General features: G+C 41.0%; 3 protein-coding genes across 6 annotated transcripts in view; 1 reads left to right on the forward strand and 2 right to left on the reverse strand.

Moving 5' to 3' along the window:
- Nucleotides 1–60: 60 nt before the first annotated feature.
- On the forward strand, nt 61–6,237 carry LOC118419563 (exosome complex component RRP43-like). The gene is made up of 11 exons (XM_035826007.1): nt 61–210; nt 325–361; nt 710–773; nt 1,257–1,330; nt 1,831–1,876; nt 2,253–2,358; nt 2,498–2,543; nt 2,861–2,957; nt 3,716–3,836; nt 4,376–4,482; nt 5,407–6,237. Exons 1-11 carry the CDS (start codon nt 194–196, stop codon nt 5,517–5,519), a joined length of 828 nt encoding a protein of 275 aa, XP_035681900.1. The 5' UTR covers nt 61–193; the 3' UTR covers nt 5,520–6,237.
- The window catches only part of LOC118419558 (choline/ethanolaminephosphotransferase 1-like), a 22,580-nt gene continuing 3,170 nt past the window's right edge, over nt 6,001–25,410 (reverse strand). Inside the window, exons 1-10 of one of the 4 annotated variants that reach the window (XM_035825998.1) lie at nt 13,312–14,864; nt 12,544–12,654; nt 12,147–12,278; nt 11,820–11,967; nt 11,198–11,339; nt 10,801–10,885; nt 9,882–10,010; nt 9,025–9,183; nt 8,072–8,197; nt 6,001–7,884 (exon numbers count right to left, since the gene is read on the reverse strand). In XM_035825998.1, coding sequence (XP_035681891.1) covers nt 7,783–7,884; nt 8,072–8,197; nt 9,025–9,183; nt 9,882–10,010; nt 10,801–10,885; nt 11,198–11,339; nt 11,820–11,967; nt 12,147–12,278; nt 12,544–12,636 — 1,116 coding nt within the window. In that variant the 5' untranslated portion in view covers nt 12,637–12,654; nt 13,312–14,864 and the 3' untranslated portion in view covers nt 6,001–7,782. The other 3 variants (XM_035825999.1, XM_035825997.1, XM_035825996.1) reach the window with 3 other exon arrangements.
- LOC118419362 overlaps nt 21,586–25,410 on the reverse strand; it is a 5,266-nt gene continuing 1,441 nt past the window's right edge. Inside the window, exons 3-5 of the mRNA XM_035825723.1 lie at nt 24,482–24,599; nt 23,057–23,837; nt 21,586–22,774 (exon numbers count right to left, since the gene is read on the reverse strand). Of these exons, the coding sequence (XP_035681616.1) occupies nt 22,627–22,774; nt 23,057–23,837; nt 24,482–24,599 (1,047 nt within the window). The 3' untranslated portion in view covers nt 21,586–22,626. The remainder of the gene's footprint in view (nt 22,775–23,056; nt 23,838–24,481; nt 24,600–25,410) is intronic.

Genomic DNA, 25,410 nt, shown 5'->3' on the forward strand with positions numbered 1-25,410 from the left:
TTTAAAAAAAGATAATATCAAGAGTCTGAACAGTTTATCTGGCAATATAATTTTTGAATGTGCGGCAGTGAAATTCAGTGACGTTTACCGGACAATCGCAAGCCGAATGAAAAGGGATTTATGATTGGACAGGGGTTGTAAAACCAGCCAATCAGCAAGTAGCTTAGAAAATAACCCACAGAAACTTTTCAAAATGGCGGCAGATTTCAAGTAAGAGCATAGCTTTCCTCAAAATGTTTGAATTTTAGGTAAAGTATGGCATTATTCTTCGACATGATAAGGTTAAACATTGACATATAACCTTTACTTCTATCTGTGTTTCAGGACAGCACAGCCAGTGGAGTATTATCGCCGTTTTCTTGTAAGTTTACAAGACGACATGCTTCCACGTGCGTCTGCTATAAAAATTATTTGCATGCACCCCTTCCCACCGGCCACTTCCCACTATTAAACGCTACAAAGGACTTCCAAGACCAGAATTTCACTGCGAAATCTATACATCTACATCTAACTGTATTAAAGCAAATGGCATATCTATATAGCTGCAGTGTAACTAGATCTAACTAACAGGCCATGCTGTCATCACTGAAACTATAAGATAAAGTTGAAATCTATTTAACCACTCTATGATATGAAACCTTGATCTGTTCATCCAATTTGAAAGAAAATCCTACCAGTCCTTTAAATCACTGTTTTTACTTTGTTCCAGAAAGAAGATGTCCGTCCTGATGGGAGGGAACTGGGAGAAATCAGACACACAACTCTTAACATTGGTGAGTAAGATAATCAACATGGCTATAGAAATAGAAATACATCCAGGTAACAAAATACACCCAAAAGCAGTCACTCAAGCAACTGGATATGATCTTCAACCAGCCATCCTCAGCGTCACTAACAAAAGACAGTGGATGCTGTCTGAAACGTGTGACCATTTCCAAAAATTCATATCTAGTTGCTTGAGTATGTAACTGCTTTTTGGTGCAACATGGCTATGGCTATCCAAAGGGTTAAAGCAACTTGGCTTCCTCCCTTTGAATACTGCCTGAGTGTCATGTCTCTGGTATATCTGATTCAATGAATGATTGGAGCTTACCTGACTAGGGCTGTGTAAGTGAAACTGTGGGTAGTGGGTACCAGTACCCAGCCAGGGCTCGAAATATGCAAGTTTGTGCATGTAAAATTGGTGTGGTGCAAGTAAGTCCAGACCAAGCTTGCACCAGTAAGACTTTTCTTCATTACATACATTTGTTTTGCAGGGTCCATCACAACAGCTGAAGGCTCTGCCCTGGTGAAGCTTGGTAACACAACAGTTATCTGTGGGATCAAAGCTGTAAGTAGAGACAAACTCATGTAATACAGTACTGTAGTTACTAGTTAGGCCATGGTGACTCGATATGGATGACATCCCATAGGAACCCCAAAACTAATGCGAGCATGTAAGTAAAGAAAGTTGCCTTCATTATGAAATCTAAGTGGTCGGAAAGATTGAACAAGTGAATAAACACACAAAGTATGGTGTTCAGAACAAAAGATTCTTTACTTTTGTTCTTTCATATCTTCTGCTTTGCTTTGGCAATGACTTTGTCATTCTATGACATTAGTATCCAATATTTTGTGCAATGTACATCATTTGTTCAGTCATTTTACAGCAGCTTTGTACAACTTGCAGTTTGGTCAAAAAAAGCTCTTTTTGTGGAAACGGACAAAAATTGCACATGGTTGTCATCCATTGAACTTAATCAACATGGCTTTATGTTGGTCAAAACATGTCATTGCCAAATGTAAAGTTACAGGTGTTACAGAATTACTAGTAGATCTACTGTATTACAGGAACTGTGTAATCCTACTGCAGAAGAGCCAAAGAAAGGTTTTGTAGGTGAGTTAAATCAACTTTAGCATGATTTTGTAATGTATTTGTAATCTTTGACCTGGATGTCTAACCTTCATTGATGCAACTTTAACACTGTATCTAGTAGATCTATTATTGTATATCAACTTTTAGGAACTAGATATTCTTGATGAGACATTTGAAATGTTAGCACTCTCAAATCTTCTGGTATTTTAATCCTTTATTTCTGATGTTTGAATCCTACACATTACAGTCTGTTTTCACTGATGGACCACATTTAATTTTGAGACATCCACTAGAATCAGTAACTCCTTTTCTGATGTTTATGCTTTTTAAACTTATGTCATTATTGTGAAATGTTATTTTGATTGGAAAATGAATATTTGTTTTGTTGCCTTTCCAGTTCCCAATGTGGACCTGCCTCCTCTGTGTTCCCCAAGGTTCCGTCCTGGGCCCCCGAGTGAGCAGGCTCAGGTTGTCAGCCAGCTTATGGCTGACATTATCGAAAAGTGAGAAACCCTTCAACTAATTTGCATATTCAGCATTTTCCTTGCTTGTTTCCTGCTTGTTCCTCTGATTATTAATTTCACCTCTAAAACATTTTAGTGCTTGTTAGGTACATATAATTTTGAACTTCCTGTTTTTCAGTTCTGGTGTTGTAGCATTGGAGGATCTTTGCATAGTTGAGGGAAAGGTAAATATTAAAGCATATTTATAATGAATGATGATTTATAAAAAAAACTACTAGAGACCTGGTGATAAGGACCACCTGTCTGTTGTATCCACTTTTTGGCAGTCCCTTAGAATATTTGATGTTCAGTTGCTTGAGTAACTGCTATTTGGCATATCTTATTACCTGTATATCTCACATTCATCAACACATAACAACTACCTTGCTCAACCTTAAGTTAAGAATCAAACTGAAGCTGAAGAAGACTGTGCTTACCCAGCATCAATAGAATTTACTGTGTAGTTTTTATTAAGTGTGTGTATACCACTTGTTGTGTTCAGCTGTGCTGGGTGCTGTACTGTGACATGATGTGTCTGGACTATGATGGCAACGTGGTAGACACGTGTGTCATCTCTCTACTGGCTGCACTGAAAAATGGTACGTATACATGTGTCTACATCACACTCCAGGGTTCTCCACAGGGCAGTTGAGGGTAGGGGGCCTCTATGCTGTGAGTTTGGCCCCATGCTGCATTTCAAACAGCATAGGGTTTTTCTGTTGTTTTGTAACATAGGTAAAACACGCTGGCTTTATTTCATTAAGTTTAGCTCAAAATAAAGGGAAATAGTATTTCTGGGGGTCACAAATTTTCAGGATACCCACAGACCCTTGAACAATGCTCAGGCCTGAGCGGCTTCGCCATGCTAAGATGCCCCCCACACTGTGAAAAATTCCATGTGAGAACATCATATCACTCAAAATAGCGACAAAATGTATTATTTGTTAAGACGTATGAACTTTTTATGCAAAATTTATGATTCGTAACATGACGAGACTCCAAATTGAAATACATATGTTGAATCATGTACACTTTGTAATTGTTTGTTCAAAGTCATTGGAATCATATTGTTATCTGTATGTCAGTAATTTCTTTATCTGTATCTATATAGCTGGTAACACACTAGCTTTGGCGTAACACACCAGCGTAACAACCAGAATGTATGTTATTTACGTGTTGTTTTCCTCCCTCCTGGAAGAGTACATGTAGCTGTCACTTTTATAGTAGACAGCTATAGGAGAGTTGAAATGCCAATATGCTTGAACAAGAGCCTAGACAAGACTTATTATGCATAAGAATGAAGTTGCCATGTGAAAAAGTCGTGTGAAGTTTCTAATGTTCATGAACGTATTTCCAGTCCTACTACCAGAGGTTACAGTGAATGAGGAGACGGGAAGTCCTGTGACGGACGTGGAGAAAAAGTTACCTCTGAACATCAGGAAATGTCCAGTAGCCACCACATTTGGGGTGTTTGACGAGTAAGTATTTTACTCAATCTTTTATTTACAGTCAAAATTTGACCTGCCCTACCATAATTTGTTAGCCATTCATGCCATCAATATCAATGCTTTGAAAATATTTCTAGTACATATCATATTGTTTTTTATGTCATATCTGGGCCAGGATATTAAAATTCAGGATAACGTTTGATAGGGGTGTACCTTACCGGGTGATAATTTTCCGTATCACACATCACACAGGCTTCTTAGTAGTATCATACAGGCTTCCATCGATTAAATGTAATGCACTCTGTGCCCACTGTTTCAAGCTTATGGAGTTCTTTTGTTCAAATTTTTCTCGAATTGATGTTATCAAGGAATAAAGTTGTTAAAACAATGTGTCAAATTTTATCCTGTTTGTGACCCGCAGTCGGGCTGGTACCTTAGGTGATACGGAATACACCGTGTTGTATTCTATATGACTTGTGCTATCAGCACTAATTGCGTTTTCATAACCAGACCAGAGTAAATGAATTTTTTTCTCCTTTGTGATTGGCTAACTCTTGTCACCTGACCAGCCACTACCTGTTCACCGACCCGACCAATGAGGAGGAGTGTTTAGCGACGGGTGTTCTCACCGTAGTCACGACAGAAGACAACAAGATCTGCTGCATGCACAAACCCGGTGAGTGGGAAACTTGATTGCTTCAACCAGGGCTCGAATACCACCTGCATATGCAGGTTAGTGCTGGTAAAATTGGAGTGTGCAGCTATTTCTGATGTCTACCTGAACCTAATATTCACCTGCACCACTGGTCCATGCACTGGGTTTTATGCATAAATGTATGTGTATACAGATTGTTATTAGCTGCATTGACTGTTACCCTTTATAACGTATAAAGGAAAAATAGCAATAGTTCCTGAACAATTTTAGTATGATCAATACTTCCCAAAAATAAGAGTGGGGCAGGTAAAATCTGTCTGGTGTAGGTAATTGTCAATGTTATCTGCACCAGTGCAGGTATGCAGAAAACAGTATTTCAAGCCCTGTTCAACAAATATTGGAGATTTCTGTTACACAACGAGTTAAGTCTCACCTGCCGGCTTTTAGCCAGGCATGCGACCAGGTGTCAGTTTCACACACTGTTCTAAAAATGTTCAAGAAATTGGATGTACTAGTTGCTCTGAAGAGGCCCTTACACTGGGGAGCAGATGTTCTGACAAGCAGGAAATTCTGATTGACCAGGGATGCCACTGGGTCATAGATGAAGACAGTGATTTGCCCCTCAGCATACCTTGGAATGCACCTTAACTTCTCTAATACTCAGAACCATGGAAGGTCGATGCCCCCTTACCCCCCTACAATACTTGTGTCTGTAGCGTTCGCTGCGTGGTGAATCTCAATCACTAAGAAATTTGACCCCCTAAATAAAATCCAAGCCAAAAGCCTGCTCATCACCTGCTTTACTATCAGACATCTTCCTCAGAGATCCTGCCTGGAGTGATATGATGCTTCTTGCCACTACAACATTTTGTATATGTAGCAACTAGCCGATGTAGGTAGCGCTTTTTGCTTACCACAATCCAAAAATGGATTTTTGTTTTTTAGGAGGCACTGCTCTGTCGGAGAGTAGACTACAAGACTGCATCAACAGGGCTCTCACCAGGGCCGAGGAGGTCAGGAAACTCATTGATGAGACCATCAACAGTGTAGAGAGATAGTTAGCTTTACATTTATGTATGTTAAAGGCCATTAATGTTAATCTCCAAGCAGATGTAAGGATCCTGCTTGGTTTTTGTGTTTTATGCCAATTTTGTAGCATTTGGTATGTCTTAACTGTTTTATACAAGGAGTAAGTAAAGAGAAAATTGCCTATGCCCCTGAGGCATCACAAAAAATGCAAATTACTAGAAAAAGAAGAGATATGATAAGGAGATGTAAAAGGTGAGGAAGTCTGAAAAACATACATAAAACAATTAACCAACATCTGTAACATACTATACTGTATTACAATAACATTGATGTGATACAATAACATCTATATCAGTACAAGCAACTGCATGAAAACAAGCAAAGCACACTGTAGTGATAAAAAGATTAACATACAAAAAGAATTAATAAAGGCATTAATATTGAATATATAGATATTGGTTCTGAAATAAATGAACCTCAAACAAGTGTAGATATGGTTATACTTTAGTATTATACTGATGCTCTAAAAGTGACCGCGGTTAGTAAGCAATAGATATGTGGATGGTCAAATAGGTGAAATATGCTTAACAGATCATCCAGCTATGTGATTTCAGCATCCGCGTCAACAGAAATACATTGAGTGTTGTAATTCAAAAATGAATGAATACATGGTTTGTTTACTTGATACACCAATATTGTCAACAAGACTGCCAACTGATGAAAAATAACATGTTTTGACTAAAGTAATCAACTACTCAGACTCCTACATTTGCATGCCTACGTTAGTTATTTTGACTAAACCGGAAATTTGATGGCTCTGTGTGAACCTGTGCTGTATTCTATATACTGTAAATGCAGAAATGTTCGCGGTGGATTTATTTTCGCGGTTTTCGTGTTGGCCATTTCACCGCGAATTTAAAACCGGGGTGAACATTATTCCAGGGCATTAAGATACTACAGTGCATGGTGCCACCGCGAAATTAAAACCACCGCGAAAAGTCCTTTTCCCCGCTACCGCGAAATTAAATCCCCGCGAACTTAAATGCATTTACAGTACATACAACAATTTGTAAACACATGGTTTGTTTCCGAACACACCACCAATCTATGATTTAATCAACTGTCACTACGACTTAGTTATCATCACCTACCCCCTCAATAAAAAAAAAAGCTTAATGCGATAATCAACTCTATGGACATTAAAATGTAAATATCTAGCTAGTTCATATTATTTGAAAAGTAATTGCATTATCACAAATTAATTCTGTAACAAATTGGTTAGATGGACACTAAAACCTATACATGTAACAAACTAAGATGGAAATGAATAAGTCAGAAATGAAGTCATAGGCGGTAGGCCATCGAGTTTTTGTTGAAATCAGCAGTAGTTTGCTGTAATAAAAATCCAATTCTTATGAATGAACTCAAAGTGTGTAGTCATTCCACCATGGGAATCCCGAGAATCATACACTATTAAACCATAATGTTACACTGTGTACTCGGCCCACAGAAACATTCCCAAGAATCACTTACACATACCGTGCGCTCGGTCCACTGAAAGATTTCCGAGAATCGCCCACTCACACACTGTGTACTCGGGCTACGGAAAGATCCCCGAGAATCGTACACACACACGGAGCACTCAGTCCACTGAAAGATTTCCGAGAATCGTACACTTACACACACTGTACACGGTTCACAGAAAGATTCCTGACCTCTGAAAGATTCCCGAGAATCGCACACAGCGGGTACACACACACACTGTCGATTCTAAAGAATCACAAATACGAATGGTTGCCGAAATGACCCCGAAGTTTGCCGAACACCGACTTCTGAAAGCTTTGGTGTTAAGAACAATAATGAATAGCCAGTCATTTTTATGTAGTTAGTGGAGTTAGCTGCCGTGGTGGTTCATCGGTTCAAGCAGGGCTTCGCAAACACGTTCGAGCAAACTGCGAAACTACTCCTGTTGGCCTTTGTGCAAACTATCCCCGTGATCTAGAACGATGCAGCAAACGGTAGACAGTACGGTAGTGCTGTATACAGTGTGTGTTGAGTGTATACGTACAAAGAAAGCAACAGCGATTCCGACAAATACTCGATGGCCTACCGCCCATGATGGAATAGGCTATTCTCTATATTCATTTGTTTTGTATTTGATACTTCGAGTTATCTGAATGTCTGGTAGTGATGCTATAAATCTCTTATTATTCATATTAAATGCCTTCATGTACTAAATGTGATATTGCTTGAAAAGTACAGGAATGATACTGTAAACGTTACTTGAGAAATTTAATATTTCTCTTTAACTTTGAAGCAACTGATCTTGAGGTAGTCACAGCTTTCCTGAAGGACCAACATGCTGTACACCACCAGGTCCAAGGTCACCAACGTCTGAGTGTTACACAGAATAAAACAGGAGTTTAGTAGAGAAATAGCTCTATTCTCCCTCTGTAACTTGGGAACTAACGTAGTGATGCCAATTATCATTTGTTCCCAATTGACACCCACTTTGGCTCATGTGCATATTATTCGTCATTTTATGTATATCATAAAATTTCATTTAAAAAAGGACACTAACCATAGCGAGACACAAAACGTAGTATTCGCTGACGTAGTCACCAAGAAACGAGGAGAGGAACAACATGGCGGGACCAAGCAAGGAGGTGTCGACCAGAGGCATTTCTGACTTTGTTGCGTCTGCTACCTGTGTACGGAAACAAGACGAAAGTGAATATAAGGTATAGAAAACAAGATTTTAAAACGATTTTGGGGTGTTTCATCCCCAATGAAAATAAATCATACTTAGATCTATGCTTAGAAATATTTCAAGCGTTGATATAGAGTTATGTAATGATTACAAAAGTCTTCTAGTTATTAGTGGTTGACAAAAAGAAACCTACATGTCAAGCATTGTCTTTGTTTTTCCAAAGATGTATCAAGTACACTGATGGTGGTTGATAATACCTTTCCAGGTTGGAAGGATAGGTAATAGATGACGAGTAATGAAAAAAGAGATCTGTATTTGTTCTATCTGCCCTGTGCAGCTAACACGGTGGCCAATTGAGATATCTCCCGCTTGGGTACACCATAGGTTAAGCAAGGAGGTTAAAGAAAGAGACTCTTTCTTTAACCTCCTTGGGTTAAGTCATTAAAGACATTCTAATCATATCCGAAAGTATCACCTTAAATGGTAACAGTTAGATAGTTATTTGCTCAACACTATCCTGTTGAACATTCAAATAGGAATGACCGATGATAAATCCTTCAAGAGTAAGAAGGTGGTTCGCGCTATGAAATACATTGTGGGTAATATGCCAAAGGTAAAGGCCCCTAACGTGTACACAATACTTGTCTGGACTTGTCTTTTTTTTGCGGAACATCGTCCAAACGAATTTTGGTTATATCTCGGGGCCTTCACCTTTGACATTAATCACAATGCATCTTGCTGCACATGCGTACTCGAGCAACGGTGTACCTCCTTATTCTACAATGTACTGGAAACGACATATGACGATAAGTACATGACCATACCCTCAGCACGATGGTAACCTTCGCATGCGCCAGTCCAAGCATGAGATAGTACAAGGTAGGGTAGTTCTGGACAATCTGTTGGGAAGACGCTCCCTTGGTGAGGAAGGCGAGGATGTGTTGAATCAGGAGAGGACAAGCCGTACGCATCGGACTGGAGCCCTGTAGAGATATCATACAGTAAGCTTTAGAACCACATTTGACATTTTGCTTTACGTCACGCTTGTGCAAGGTCACGTGCTTAAATCAATCTGGTCAGTATTCCTGAAGAAGGGTTGGTGTCTGTGGCCGCATTAGCTCATACAGCATGAGCTGATGTAAAGGACTACATGCAAAAGACTAGCTCTACAACTGTCGCCCACAGCTAGGTGCCTGGTGCAAAATTCAATGAGTCATCTCTTCGTAGTGGAAAAGAATGTTTCTTCAGAAAAAAGTTTACATTGTTATGGCTTAAACGAAATCCAAAACCTCAAGCTCAATTGTCTTGAGTTGCCTTCTTTGATAATACATGAATCAAATTGTCGGCCTAGGTGACATGTGAAAGGTAATATCGACCAGGATGTGCCAAAAAGCAAAGTCAGTGACACCAGTTTCCGTCATTCATAGTTAGAGTATAAAAGACCTGTTTCTTCCAGATCACTTCAGTGTCACTGACGAAAACTGGTGAATGCCAGTTGAAACGTCTGACCGTTTCCAAATCATATCCAGTTGCTTGAGTAACTGCTTTTTGGCATATCTTATTACCTGGATGTCTAACCTTCATCGACGTATCGACCAGGATGTTCGTAAATTGCTTTTCTTTACCTAGTGATCCAAATGGTTTCGATTACCATGGTTTAAGCAAATAAAATATGACATACACGAAGTCCAGCATTGCTGCCTTTGCCCCGTTGTTTGAGGATGAAGAACATCGCCTCAATGATGATGAAGAAATACGCCACCAAGGTTATGCCTATAACGATAACTCGTGCTTCCAGTTCATAGAAGACCTGTAACATGATAAAAGCCCCAAAAATTACTTTTTGTCACTAGTCATTCTCACAATGTAGTCTCTAAGTGTCTGACTCACCCACCCACTCTCACTCACTCAATCACTCACTCACTCACTAATTCACTCAATCATGCACACACTGGCTCTCTCTCACTAACACTTGCGCTCAACTTTACCACAACTTCTTCCTACATTATGTAAAGCATCTACATGTACAGCATCTACGGAATATATATTACCTGTTTCTTCAATTTGGACAATCAAGCTTTTCATAGTTATAGATGAATAATAAACTGGTGGACGTACCGAGTGATAAGTACCGATACCAGCTCAGAAATGACCAACAACTAGTAATAATGAGCCAGAGTTACCAATCAAGGATTGATAAGTTTAACAATTTTCCCACATCTATTCCGATCAAACGGTTGGTTCAGTGTCACTTATGAAAAACAACGGATGTTGTTTGAAACGTCTGACCGTTTCCCAAATCATATCCAGTTGCTTCAGTAACTGGTTTTTGACGTATCTAAGGATGAAATATGTTATCACCAAGCGAAATAGGGACATCTTCCCTAGATAATTCAAAGACCGCTTGCAGCTAGATGTGCAAAAGTTAGGTGTGACAGGCCAGGCTCAGTGTAAGATAGTAAACCAACTGCTGTGCCGAGCCGCGTATATGCGAAGCTAGTGCGTTACGCCGAAGGGCGGTTATACCGGTTTAGCTAGATACAGTATACAGATATATCTAGATACACACTGTCATCTCCGTCGGAGAGAAAATGACTTACCTGTGTTGACCATGCGGCGGGTCCGAAGATCGCAGAGACCGAATGTACCATCATCATGACTGTCAGATATTCATTACTCTCCAACCTTAGAAGAAAATAGAACATTGGGAACGACTTGTGACCAACAGTTTGATTCGTATGGAGAAGTCATGATTAATTCACTACTTCTGCAAGAAGATCTGAACCCCGTCATATAAACAAATGAACCTTATATAACAGTTATACATGTAGCTTCTAGTGTTCTCAGTTGAGGTCAAGCTTTGCCAATAACAAAAAAACCCACCCCTTATCACCTGGGTGATACTTGTAACTGGCCGGAAGGAATGTGCCTATGTTATTAGAGACAATAATGTTTACATCATGTAATGATATAAATGTGTAACATCATGATACTTACAATTCATAGCGAAGCACATCAAAGAAACTGTTTTTCCAGAACACGGCGAAATCTAGACAGAAGCAGAGCAGATGCCAGTAAAACATCAACTCCGGAGATGTCCCGAGTTGCATCGCGACAGCAAATGACGTTACACCAATCCCTGTAAAAAATAAGGAAGCTGCAATGTACTAGTTTTATGACTAAGGCCTATCTGGAAAGATAAGACGTTACACCAATTCCTGTAAGAAATAAGGAAGCCGCAATGTAGTAGTTTCATGACAAAGGCCTATCTGGAAAGATAAAAATATCAAGCTCAGCACCAACATCAGACGTATCTGCTCCCTGCATGGCCCCTGTATCTTAATACCATCCTAGATCTTCGAGACTTCAAATTTGGCGATGACAAACTTGAACACAAGAAAAGACTTGGATAATGCCAAATCCGTCACTAGAATCCAAACCAACCTCATTCACTGCAAAATATTTCGGGTGATTATCATTTCGCTTTTAATCCAATTATGGAATCATTATGTTATGTTATGTATACTCCCGTTGTATACCACTGTCTTTCTTTGATTGCAATTATTAACCTTCGGACATGGGTTGGGAAGAAAATTATAAATCATTATCTAAAAAAAACCTAAAGCGGTGATGTCGCAAGCACTGTCCACGATCGCTCCGACGGGCGATCCGCTGCCGGTACGTCTGGCCTGGAGACCGTCCATGTTGTCTAGGGTCTGGATTGTGAACAAACCAGCGATGCAAATGGTGTAAAACCACCATGGCATCTGCAAAAAGAAACAACATATAACGAAGAGCTGTTGTCATACCAATTTTGTTTGATAAAAATATGGGCAGATACGGTTCCTACATAGGTACCTCTACAAGATAAATTCCGCAGCCTTGAAATGTAACGACAGAACAGACGATCGTATCCCACGATATATTAGTAGTGGTTGTGGCTCACCTCCTCTGTCGCTGTGGGGCAGTAGAGAAACAGCGGGAATGTGGCGACGACAAGTGCGGCCAATCCCAGGAAGCTGATGACATTCGGTGCTACCCACAGGGGGATCTGCTTCAGAAGATAGCTAGAGAAGTCCTTTGGAAAAATAATTGTAGATGAATTAATTAGAAAAGCAAAATATATTCATGGCTTTATCTGAGCAAGCGCAGGAAGGTGCACTGTGGCTATTGTTTCAGAGGTGAAAACCCTTAAGTTAGAAACAGTTTGCGTCTAGACTATATACTTAATGCAAGAAATATCTAGATGTGTTTTGGTTATGTCACTGTCACTGAACTGTGTCATGTACAGACAGCAGTTAAAACGACAAACATACTTTAGTCATCTGAAAGGAAGAACAGACCTGCAGGACAGGATCAAGCAGTGACTTCCCTTCAGACTTGAACTTGTACTCCTTCAGTCTCTTCAGCTGTACCTCGGTCAGTACTGGCTTCATGTTGGTGACCAGTTTAAACTATGAAAGGAGGGGAAGCAAGAGTCCGTAGGGCACAAACCTCCAAGAAGTAATTATGGTATTCGTGGTGTGGGCTAAGGTGCTTGACGCTCTCTTTACCGGGAATAACGATTTCTTTAAACCCTGTTTCCTTTCATGTCCGGGTCCAATGTAGCGGTCTAACCACTGCTTAGAGAGGATTAAAATAACTCTATGCTTTGTACTGTACACAGGTGACCAACAGCTGTTTTAATGGCTTGAACACACTATCTTCAAGAAGAGGGTGTCGTTCTATAATTGTGCATCACATTGATAATGCCGCTGCGGTGCCCAAAATCGGTGCCCATAACTACCGACACGCCCAAATACAAACAAATCCACCAAAAAAGATCTTGTTATGTCGCTGTGAACACACAGACCCCGACAATATACGATTTCAAATACGCGATTTCACAAAAGTTATCTACAAAGGAAGCTTATCTCGGAATCTGCTCTGACAAGGTACATGTTACACTACTGATGTGGTATTTATTCACACTCGCGCTAACAATTCAATACAAATGCAAACGCTATTATATATCTGCATGGATAGAGAAACCAGTAAAGAGGGACTTAAAGAAATGGAATGAAGTTACAGTTCTACCGACCGGGAGACTATCTAAGTTACTGCTTACTTACCTTATCAGTGTCTGTCGTGCGTGGTTCACTGTTGGAACATTCAGAGTAACCTATAAAAGGGTAAACTCAACTTTCCGGAGTTCTTTTCACCAACTCAAAGCCTGGGTGTCAGCAGTTTTATCTGTTACGATATCACGGTTTGCTTGAACGGGTCACCTTACGGCGTGACGTCGACCACGCTTTATTCTGTACCTGTTACACAAACAATGATGCCAGCTTGGCATGCGCAGTATCTGTTACAGGGTGGGCTTTGGTCCGAAACAACGTTCCCACAACGAGACATATAACCCAAAAGAGTCAACTGTTACCCACAAATACACCCACCTGCCCAAAATCTCGACTGTGGACTGCCATGTAATTTTGTGCAATAATTATATCAATTAATACTTATAGATATTGTTAATTAGTCCGAAGAATGAATGGAGAGGTTGTCTTGATGTTGGCAAGATGTTTGTAAATTCGTATTCTCCATGTAGATCTGCCAGTGGGAAAACGGTATGCATGTGTCAATACATTATCCATTAGCCACTGGAGACTAACGGATAACGTTCTGTCCGTGGCTACTGCCTTTGCCACCGGGAGATTTGCCTCGAGATTAGATGGTTTGTGGCTATCGTACCATGTCCGTGAGAGTGTCAAAGGTCAAATTTCACACGCTCAATATGAATTCAATTGAGCAATCTGGAATTCATATTTAAGCTTTATTATCATTCATATTAATCTTTCTATTTGAACAGTCAATGAGGGGCATTTATAAGACGTCATTCAAGTATCACTAACAGTTAATTATCACCACCTACAGTCATAATCATAAAAACGCCTAACATGATCATCGACAATCGACTCGATCTACAGACATGATGATATTTATCATAGGACCATCTAGTGTGTATAAAACATTTCGTCACTTTCATTGACAAGTGCTAAGATAGCCCAGTACAATTCGCCAAGACTGTTGAATGATGAAAAAATAACATATTTTGACCATAACGTAATCGACTACTCAAAACAATCGCAAACTCCTACATTTGAATGCCTGCGAAAACGGAAAATTTGATGTTCTGTGTGAACTTGTGATGTATCTTTTTTTATCTATCATCCTCTTGTCTACCTTGTCCCCCCAACGACCAGGAGGTCAAGGGACTAGGTAGGTAGATCTTACTTGTAAATAAAACAATTTATGATCATATGGTTTGTTTTGTTAATACACTTAAACCAACTTATGACTAAATCAAGTATCAGTAAGACTTAGTTGTCATCACCTCACCTCATGTTATTCCAAAAGTAATTACATTATCAGAAATTCATTCTGTGAGAAATTGTTTAGACGGACACTTACCTATACATTTAGCAAAATAAGATAACATGTCAGATATACAAGCGATTCTCTATATTCATTTGTTTTATATTTGATACTTCAGAGGTTATCAGAATTTCTGGTGGTGATGTTATCAATCTCTTACTAATAGTGTATATTAGTATCAACTGCCTTTATGTACTATATGTAATATTGCTTAGAAATTACAGGGATATAACTGTAAACGTTGCTTCAGAAATTTAAGATTTCTCTTTAACTTTGAAGCAACTGATGTTGAGGTAGTCGCAGCTTTCCTGTAGAACCAACGTGCTGTACACCACCAGGTCCAAGGTCACCAACAGCTGTGTGTCACATAGAATAAAACAGGAGTTTAGTAGAGAAATGGCCCGACTCTCCCTCGGTAAGGGACCTGACGATATTTACAGGGCAGGTGCATAGGTGGGGGGGGGGGGGGGTAGCATTAAACATTTTTTGGGGCCGCGGCGGCGGGCCCCAAAAATTTTTTGGGGGGCGGGATGGGGTCCCATTGAAAAATTTGTACCAAAAAATTGCCCAAATATTGTACTCATCATTCAGGTAGAGTGGTCAATAACAGGTAACACTAGCACAATCCTTCATCATAGACCTCTGTATAAATACATGCTCACTGAATTTCCCGCTGAATTGGACATGCCATTATGTAAAAAATCAAACTGACCATAGCGAGACACAAAACGAAGTATTCGCTGACGTAGTCACCAAGAAACGAGGACAGGAACAACATGGCGGGACCAAGCATGGAGGTGTCGACCAGAGGCATTTCCGACTTTGTTGCGTCTGCTACCTGTGTACAGATACAAGACGAAAGACAATTTAAAGAATAGAAAACAATTTCGGGGGTGTTACATTCCCAGGAAAGTTAATCGTACTTAGAACCATGCTTTAATAAGTATTTCAAGCATGAGTAGCGTTACTGTATGATTATGATTACTGAAGTCCTAAAGTTAACGGATGACAGACAGAAACCTACACGCGGAGCATTGTTTTTCAAAATATTATCAACAAAACTGATGATGGTTGATAATACCTTTCCAGGCTGGGCAACAAATGATGAGTGAACGAAAAAAAAGAGATCTGCATTTGCTCTATCTGCCCTGTGCAGCTTGCTGGCCAATAGAGATATCTCCCGCTTTGGTACAACATAGGCCATCATGAAATTCTAATGGTGAAACAATCATATTCAAAAGAATCATCCTAAATGACATTGGTTTCACACCATCCTATTGATGAACATTAAAATAGGAATAACCGACAATAAATCCTTCAAGTGGTAAATATGCTAATTCACAGAAATTATGTATCCAAAGAGTAATAAGGAGGTTCGGGATTCTAGGTACGCATGTGCTACGAAATATATTGTGGGTAATATGTCAAAGGTAAAGGCCCCTAACGTGTACACAATACTTGTCTGGACTTGTCTTTTTTTGCGGAACACCGTCCAAACGAATTTTGGTTATTTCTCAGGGCCTTCACCTTTGACATTAACCACAATGCATCTTGCTGCACATGCGTACTCAATGACCAATCTCTTTATTCCACTGGAAACGACAGAAGTATAAAAATGGCCATACCCTCAGTACGATGGTAACCTTCGCATGCGCCAGTCCAAGCATGAGATAGTACAAGGTAGGGTAGTTCTGGACAATCTGTTGGGAAGACGCTCCCTTGGTGAGGAAGGCGAGGATGAGGTGAATCAGGAGAGGACAAGCCGTACGCATCGGACTGGAGCCCTGTAGAGATATCATTCAGTAAGCTTTAGAACAACATTTGGCATTTTGCTTACGTTTAGCTTGTGTAAGGTCACATGCTTTAATCAATCTGGTCATTCTTCCAAAGGTTTGGTATCTGGTTGAAGATTTAGTATCATTTCTTTGTGTTGGTAGAGAATATTTCTTCAGAAGAGGTTTACATTTTCATGGCTTCAAATGACAGACAAATGCTCAAAGTCAATTACATTGAGTTGCCTTCTTTCAAAATATGGGAATAAAAAATATTGGCCTGGGTGACATGAAAAGTTAAAATTGCCCATGATGTCTATAATCCAAAATTAAAAGATCAAATCATCATTTCTACTACCGTGATTTAAGCAAACAAAATGTGACATACACGAAGTCCAGCATTACTGCCTTTGTCCCGCTGCTTTAAGATGACTACCATCGCTCCAAAGATGTTGAAGAGATTCGCCACCAAAATTAGGGCTACAGTGATAACTCGAGCTTCCAGTTCAGTATGGAACACCTAAAACATAATGCACAAAAATATTGCATTTTGCCAATGGTCACTATCACTATCACTATAGGCTCTGAATGTCTCACTCTCACTCACTCACTCACTCACTCACTCATTTATTCACTCAAGCAATCAATCTATCATTCATGCACACACACTCCCGCAAGCTCCAACCTTCATTCACTCTCACACATAACTCGACTTCTGATTATACATGTATGGCTTCTGATGAAACACGTCTACCTATTCTGCCATTGTGTTTTTTTAGAGTTACAACTGAAGCTAAAATCTCCGTCGAAGAATAAATGACTCCTTACCTGTGTTGACCATGCGGCAGGTCCGAAGATCGCAGAGACCGAGTGTATCATCATCGCAACTGCCAGATATTCATTAACCTCAAACCTTAGAAACAAGAACCAAAAATGATACCAACAGAGTACACTGAGTTTATTTTAATGATTTGTATGAAGAAATCATGATTTATTCACAACCATTCTGCAAGAAGATCAAAGAATGGCAAAATGAATGTCTCCTGTAGTCTAATCCTCAAACGTGCAATATTGTGCACATAATGAGCGAACGAATCTTATATGTAACTAGCTTCCATCGTTGTCAATTGAGGTCAGACTTTACAAACAACAAAACCCCACCCTAACCTGGGACCTGCATTGATAACTGGCCTAAAGCAATGTGCCCATGCTAAAAAATGATCATGTTAAGTACGTGGTACTTACAGTTCATAGTAAAGCACATCAAAGAAACCGTTTTTCCAGTACATGGCGAAATCTATACAGAAGCAGAGCAGATGGCAGTAAAACATCAACTCTGGAGATGTCCCGAGTTGCATCGCGATGGCAACTGACGTTACAACAATCCCTGTAAGAAACAAAGGAAGTCGCAATGTAGTACGTACTTTCAAGAATAAGGACCATCTGGAAAGATAAGAATATCAAGCTCAGCTGCAATATCAGACTGATGCACTCCCTGGTCACCTCCGTATTCCTGTGCGCTTGTGAGTCCTGCACTGTGATAGAAAAACTCGAGAAAAGAATGTAGACCACAGAGATGGAATGCTTCCAACGGATTCTTACAGACCGCGAAACAGTATCTCAAGTGCTGAAGTACGGAATAGAGTCAAGCAAAGCATAGGTACGAGCGAAGATCTCCTAACCACAATAAAGAAAAGACTGAAACTGAAGTGATACGGATACATGCATATGTCATGTACAAAGGGACTAACCAAAACTATCATGCATGGAACCGTCCAGGGAGGAAGAAAGAGCACAAACCAAAGGCGGTGACATCGCAAGCACTGTCCACGACAGCTCCGATGGGCGATCCACTGCCGACACGCCTGGCTTGGAGACCGTCCATGTTGTCTAGTGTCTGGATTGTGAACAAGCCAGCGATGCAAGTGGTGTAAAACCACCATGGTACCTAAGAAACACAAACAAAATGAACACGAAGAAAGTGTGTATGTGTGTAAGTGTGCTTGGTGTGTTTGTTTTTTAGAAGATGAGCAGGCACCAGAAGATGCTAGGGTAAAATGGAAAGCCGTCCCGCCTGATGTCAGTCAGTTATCCTATTGAGTAAGGCCAAGCTCCTTGGTAAGGCTTAGGTCACATTTCCAAATCGGGGCCCGGCCGTGATGTTTTGAGAAACAAAAAATCAAAATATATACCTCGAAATATACACATATCATGACTATGTATCTTATCTTGACATTTTGTGTATTTTGATGTCTTTGACATCATTCAGCATTTTCGCTCCCGAAAGCTGCCCGGTCGGGTCCCGGTTTGGAAATGTGATCTAAGCCTAAGTGGGGATTCTCTGACTTGATAGCTCCCTTGGAACCCATATTTCACTGGTCTAAGTTTGAATTCGCCTTGTTTTTGCCACCGAATATGCTGCATCTTCCATACAGCTGACATTTGCATTCCAAAATTGTTCATTTTCCACAGAAGCCACTATAGGAGTCGTAAGCTCACCTCTTCAGTTACTGTAGGGCAGTACAGAAACAGCGGGAAAGTTGCGACGACAAGTGCGGCCAATCCCAGGAAGCTGATGACATTCGGTGCTACCCAAAAGGGGATCTTCTCCAGAAGATAGCCCGAAAAGTCCTTTGGAAAAAAAGTAATTGCACATAACATTAAGTCAAATGAATTAATCTGATTAGAAAAACAAAATATTTCCATATATCCTACATATTAGTAACGTTAATGAGAAATAGAAATAAAGTTATGTATGTATGACATTTGTGAAATGGTAAAATCTGTGAGTTTTGTGGTAACAGCAAAAATGTATTCACCCCAAAGCGACTTAAATAAATGAGAAGAAAAACAATAAGTATGTTTATGGCTCCAACTATATGCATACGCAGTTAGATGCATTGTGGGTAATGTGTCAAAGGTGAAGACCCCTAGTTGTTGAAAGTTCTTCCCCGATCAGGCTTTACACGTGTCCAAATGTGCTTTGTTTATGTCACGGGCCGTCAACTGTGTCATATACACACGCACACGCAGTTAAAACCATTGACATGCTTATCCATCTGAAAAGGAAGAACAGACCTGCAGGACAGGATCGAGGAGTGATTTCCCTTCAGAATTGAACTTGTACTCCTTCAGTCTCTTCAGCTGTGCCTCGGTCAGTACTGGCTTCATGTTGGTCAGTTTGATCTATGAAAGGTATGGAAATGTTTAAGGCTCCACTCTTGACTCCACTGAGTATAGAGCTCGAGGGTGTATTTCATCCAATGTTTAAAAAATTACAATGAACTAAGGCTAAATAGAATATTTACAATCGCACCCTCAATATATCTAATTGCAGGTAACATAAAAGATACAAACAGTGTAAAAACAATATCTCAAGTGTCTACTCTAGTCTAAAGCTAGTAAAAGCTAACTCTAGATCCTAGGTTATTGAGTTCGACTCCTTTTTCGAAGACAGTGGAAGACGAAAGATCCCAACCTAGCCAGCGAGAGATTGTGTAAACACATCTAGTGCAAAATATAATAAACCAAGGTACGTATTTTTAGCCATACTGCGACAAAGATGGACTACAACGTCTTACCCCACCAATTTGTACATCACCTTGACACCGTAACGTTATTGTATTCTCCCCCAATACGCTAAACTGAGAACAAAATAAACATTCGAGCATATCGCCATTATGAAAACCAGAAGAATTCCCTGAGGGTAAGGCTTGGTCGTTACATGTTTTCTACAATAATAGCTACGCATATTTGTGGTAACTTGCATGCTATGAAGCTTTTTAAACCCTGTTCACAGCGACAGAAGACAACCTTCATTCCTTCAACTAGAATCTACACAGTAAACATATTCCCAAAGACAAAGTTGGTGACAAAGCTATCTTCAAGCTTGCAGCGCTGACCTACCCGTGTCACATGTGCTCTGTAGATGCTGTCTAACCGGTTAACCTGTCTCTACACTTGACTTGACTTGAGGTTAGTTCAACCGCTGACGTGGGAAACGTATGTGCTCATTGTGCAAATAACTGGGATAATGAAATGTAAATGCACCATATTCCATATATGAATGACTCGAATGTCCTGGCAATCGGAATGAAACTATTTTCCTCCAGAGAAGAGTGCTATTTTTTGAAAGACCACATCTTTATGTGCACAAAATCGACTAAATTTGTGACAATTGATCACAGATGAGCAAACTCCGCACCGGGGCCCATGTTGGCGGGCCGCTAGAAGAGTGACTCAAAGAAGGGATGGGCTGTAACTAGTTTTGTTAGATAGAAACGGCGAGTAGGCTGCATCCTGTGTTCATGGAACTCGTAATTAGCAAAACAAACATCCAGATCGTTCCTAAATAATAATAAAAAAACGTTTTTCCACGTACGAGTCCACCACGTGCAACACACAGCCGTGTGGAGATCGAACAGCTTATCATCCAAAATGGCCGTTCGAACGTTCGAACGCGACTGTGACATCACATGAAAACGATCTATTGTAGACATTTGCTCATAAATCATGTAAATGAGGCCCTAATTGCATGATTCATTTACAGTCAGGTCTAAGAGGACCACGTGGGGACCCAGAGATTCCGGTTATTCTAGGCGCGATGTCTTATTACAGAAAGGAAAGTGACAAGGCAAGACAAGCACGGATTTCAAAATAAGACGTCCTTTAATCATTGACAATCGTGCATACATGCAAGTACAAGATACAAGCACATGTGTAATAATGTTGAATTACATTTATTTTTTTGCAGAATAATGGTTAACTTGACTTTCAAATGACCCCAAAATGAAATTCCAATCATCATCCACTTCGGAATTATAGCGGTTTCTTATCAATTATGCAATTGTTAATATATATATTATTAATTATATATACGCGTGGGACCTCGTTGCACGATCGTCAGCGCGTTGGTCTCAAGCCCAAGAGGTCCTGGGTTCGAATCCGCTTGTCGTGTCACCGATCTTGTGCCCTTGGGAAAGGTACTTTACACGACTTTCCTCGCTTAACTCAGGTGTGAATGAGTACCTAGCTGCGGCTAGTGGCAGTGACATGCCTTTGTGGTGGTGACAGGCCATAGGGGCATGTTCGACCGCGGGAAGGATCGCACGAAGGCCGGAGGGTGATCCGACCCGCGGGAGGGCTGGCACCGAGGGTGATGTGGAATACACCGTGTTGTATTTTATTTATGTCATACCCACCTGAGAAAACCCATGTTTTGATGCGAGATGCGCCAGAAGTTGAACAAATTTGGTGCCCTCGAACAAAAAGAGTTACAACTGTAATGTTCTCGTCCTAATCAGGTATTCGAATCTTCGACGGCGCCGCACTCGTCCCGCTCGAAATAGTTCGATTTATTCGAATGGAGCCCGTGTGATACAACTTAGAGCCCGTCTGATACGGAAGTTATCACCCGGTCCGGAACACCCGTATCGAACGTTTTCGCGTCAGAGGTATGACATAAATGCTTATATACAGCCTTCTACTCATAAACATAAGCAAAAAACAAGAGCAGTAAACAGCGTACATACATAAATAAATACATAAATAATTACATAAATAAATGCATAAATAATTACATAAATAAATACATAGATAAACACAAAATGGATAACAGAAAGATATCATCTCTTACATTATTAACTATCGGATACTATCCTATCTACTCACCATTAGCAATATCGTCTACTTATTATCAACTTATATCTACTTAACTATATTCTATCTCATCGTTCTAGGGTTTTGCAGTGGCCGCTTCATCGCGAACTTAAAACCACCGCAACATTTGCCTTCTGTTCCTTCTCGCTACTTGTATGTACTACAGTAACTGTATACATTGTTACAGTATTATAATAAAATTTTGACAAAGACACAAATGCTTTGAGTACGCTTTCATTCATTTACGACATACTGCATCATAACATCATAGATATGAAGACGATATCATGACAGATATGTAGTACTGTACTACGAATTGAGAGTTAGATCAGTGATCATCACAGGTGACAACGCCAGCACTATCAAAGTCAAAGTCAAGAGTGGACTGTTCAGTCCGTTGGTAGCACCCTTGCTAAGTGACCAGTAAGTGGTTTCCGACAGGCGGGTTTGTAGAGGCGCCGGGTTTTCATATCAGTTTGTGACTAGAGTACAGTACTGTAAATGCGTTTTAAGTTCGCAGGATCTCGCTACACTTCATTTTCCCGCTACCGCGAAATTAATTCCCCGCGAGCTTAAATGCATTTATAGTATGGTGCCGGGGAGAAGAAAGTCAGGCCCGGGGATCTCGTTCCCAGCATGACGACAAACTTCCTCAAAGTACTCTCGTTCCCACTGCCCCATCCAGCGTGGTGAAACGTCAGGAGTCCAGTTTTCGCCATGCCTCCTCCCCCTGTAATGTGTGATTGTGCCAGTGTTAGCCAATAAATTTTACGGCTTCACTCAGAAATAAGGTGCAAATATCAAATTTCGTAATATAAGGTGTACAGCCTTTTCCAAATGTCTCCCAAAATTCTAATCATTTTAATATTACAGACGAAACCCTTTTGAAAATCGGCAATGTTAGGTGCTCTATAACCTTATTTCTGGGTGACGGGCCCTCGTAGAGTTTATAGAATGACACCCGAAAGCATTGCGTGAAGAATAAAATTAACAGATTTGTGTGTGGCCTTACTTTGCAGATGACATAACGGTTCCTGCTTGGCTGTCCTTGGTCAAGGCCCTCTCGATCTTATCCGTGTCTTCCCCTGGGTCCTCTGGGCTCCACTTCAAACCGAGCCTCCTCATCAGTAGACGGAAAGTCTCCTTCTTGTCGTTGAGGAGGGCTGGGTAGTAGATGACGGCGTGGAAGAAATACCCAGGCTGGTTCCTCTGCAGAGAGACGGCGCGCTGCATCGCCTCGGCCCACCGCGCGCACAGGTGGAACCAGAGCGTGCCCCGATGGCGCACCGCCGAATACTTCGGGTCGTCTCCGAAACATCGGATGTAATCAGGGTTGGGGTACACGTCAATGTTCATCATTAACAACCACGTTAAAGCCACGTAAATCCCGCGACTGCCCTCGAGGTTGTTTCGACAGATCGATTCAATGACTTCCAGGCCATTTCTGTACATGAAGACGGTCTTGGCGGACGGGAAGGCGCGAGCCAGCAGGTCAGCCAGGAGGATGACGTCGGGTCTGAACTTGTAGAAAATGACGTCACGGTGACGTGGATCTGACGTCACCAGGTTGTAGTTCAGCAAAGTGACGACGTTCCTGACGAGAGTTGTGGTAGACTGTTCATTCGACAGAACAGTAGAGAAGCCGTGACGAGGTGGAGTCTGGCCTTGCTGGGAGGACCGCTGGAGTCGGTGGCGAGCCACAGATATGACGGAGAACACATCAGCTTCGCTCACCGACTGTGCCACCGAGGTGGCCTCCACAACTCGTGTTACCAGAGTCGTCCCACATCGTGCTGTAAATAGAATTTGAAACAACACATATAACGTTACATGCAAAGTGTCATTTCGCTATCATTGTTAGGATTACTGCTCTGAAAGAGTTAAGAAATACACTACAATGCACATTGAAATGACTTGATTTCCTGACTCGGCTCTGATTTCCAAACGTGCATGTGTAGTGTCAAATCGAATCTAGGGTAGAATGAACTAGAAATGTGCCATTTGCAGGTAGATACGTGTTAACCTTCACATAAACTACGCATCAGTTTACTCTTACTCAAACATATTGATGTATACCTATGAGGTGATCAGCCCCGCCAGCTTTGTCCTGCCAAATTGCTACATAATGTAATCGAACACCACAGGGTGTCTGTTACTTAACCTGCCAGTATCCATGGTGGCAGCCGTCTGGCCCAGATCATTAACCTTATTCTGTTATTTGTTTGGAGGAGAAGAAGAAGAAACGGAGCAAAAACCACGAAGATTAACATTAATAGTACATTGAAGGGAAAGGTAAAAACGAGGTGTTTAAGATGGCTACCCTTAATACGAATTTCTCACTTCAAGACTATAGGCCCATCAGATGAAAAAGGATACCGAACGGTCGGGTAGGCGCAAATTGGAGGTGCACCTTTAAGTAATATCCCAAATTCCTCACCTGTGTTGAAGATGAAGACTTCCTTCACATGCGCAACCTTGTCGGCTACGGCGCTCGCCACTTCTTGGAGTCGCTCCAGCGGGACGCAGAGAACCTCGGCTGCGTTTCGTCTCTGAGCCTTGACACAGGACGAATCTTCCGTGAGTGATTTCAGCAGGTGGGTTAATGAATGCAGAACAAAGCTCTTCATTCACAACAGTGGGTAACATAACAGCCAACGTGACCGCCTGTCAATTTCGAATTCAGGGCAATCATGGCTGGTTCACTTTGCACTGCAGCTATGTGTCACTCTTAAGCCAAGGGCACAACCCGCCGTACGTGCAATTTGTCTGTACGTTTCTTTGGGAGGCCACTTCCACCACGTATATCTGAAAACCTTCAGGCTGTATAGGACTGGCGCGTCGCCCGTACGTACGGGGGGGCGAATCCGCAGCCCGATGGCACACAAAGTTGTGCCGGCACGTAAACGTTCTACGGCGTGTCTGCGTGCTAAAAAATCCGTCGGATTCCCTACAAGTTCGTACGGAGGCGGTACTTACCACTTACAGATCCCAAAAGATTGCCCTCGCTTTGGCACGTTGACAGCACGTATTTGCACGTACGACGGGTTGTGCCCTTAGCTTTACGTCCAGGAGCACATTGATAGCAATGCACATAGTTGGAGTGCAAAGTGAACGAGTCATCATTACCCTGAAGAAGGTGACAGACCAATGATGCTCACTGGTTGTGAATAGATAACTACAGTAATTCAGGGAGAATTTTTGTATCATACATACTGAGACTGACATGTGGGATGGGCATCCTCATTTTATCAACATACTTATTTTACTACGTTACTCATTTCATCAACATAAAGAAATTATAATATCACTCATGAAAAGATGGCACCAAAGCAGTAAAGAAAATCACATACATCCTGTAAATGTTAC

Source organism: Branchiostoma floridae, chromosome 7 (assembly GCF_000003815.2).
Source record: "Branchiostoma floridae strain S238N-H82 chromosome 7, Bfl_VNyyK, whole genome shotgun sequence".
Lineage (NCBI taxonomy): Eukaryota > Metazoa > Chordata > Leptocardii > Amphioxiformes > Branchiostomatidae > Branchiostoma > Branchiostoma floridae.

Excerpts from the sequence above, each read along its gene's own strand:
- LOC118419563 (XM_035826007.1), top strand. Across the intron at positions 2,359-2,497 it reads ATGGCTGACATTATCGAAAA|TTCTGGTGTTGTAGCATTGG; the intron begins GTGAGAAACCCT and ends CCTGTTTTTCAG. Across the intron at positions 4,483-5,406 it reads CTGCTGCATGCACAAACCCG|GAGGCACTGCTCTGTCGGAG; the intron begins GTGAGTGGGAAA and ends TTTGTTTTTTAG.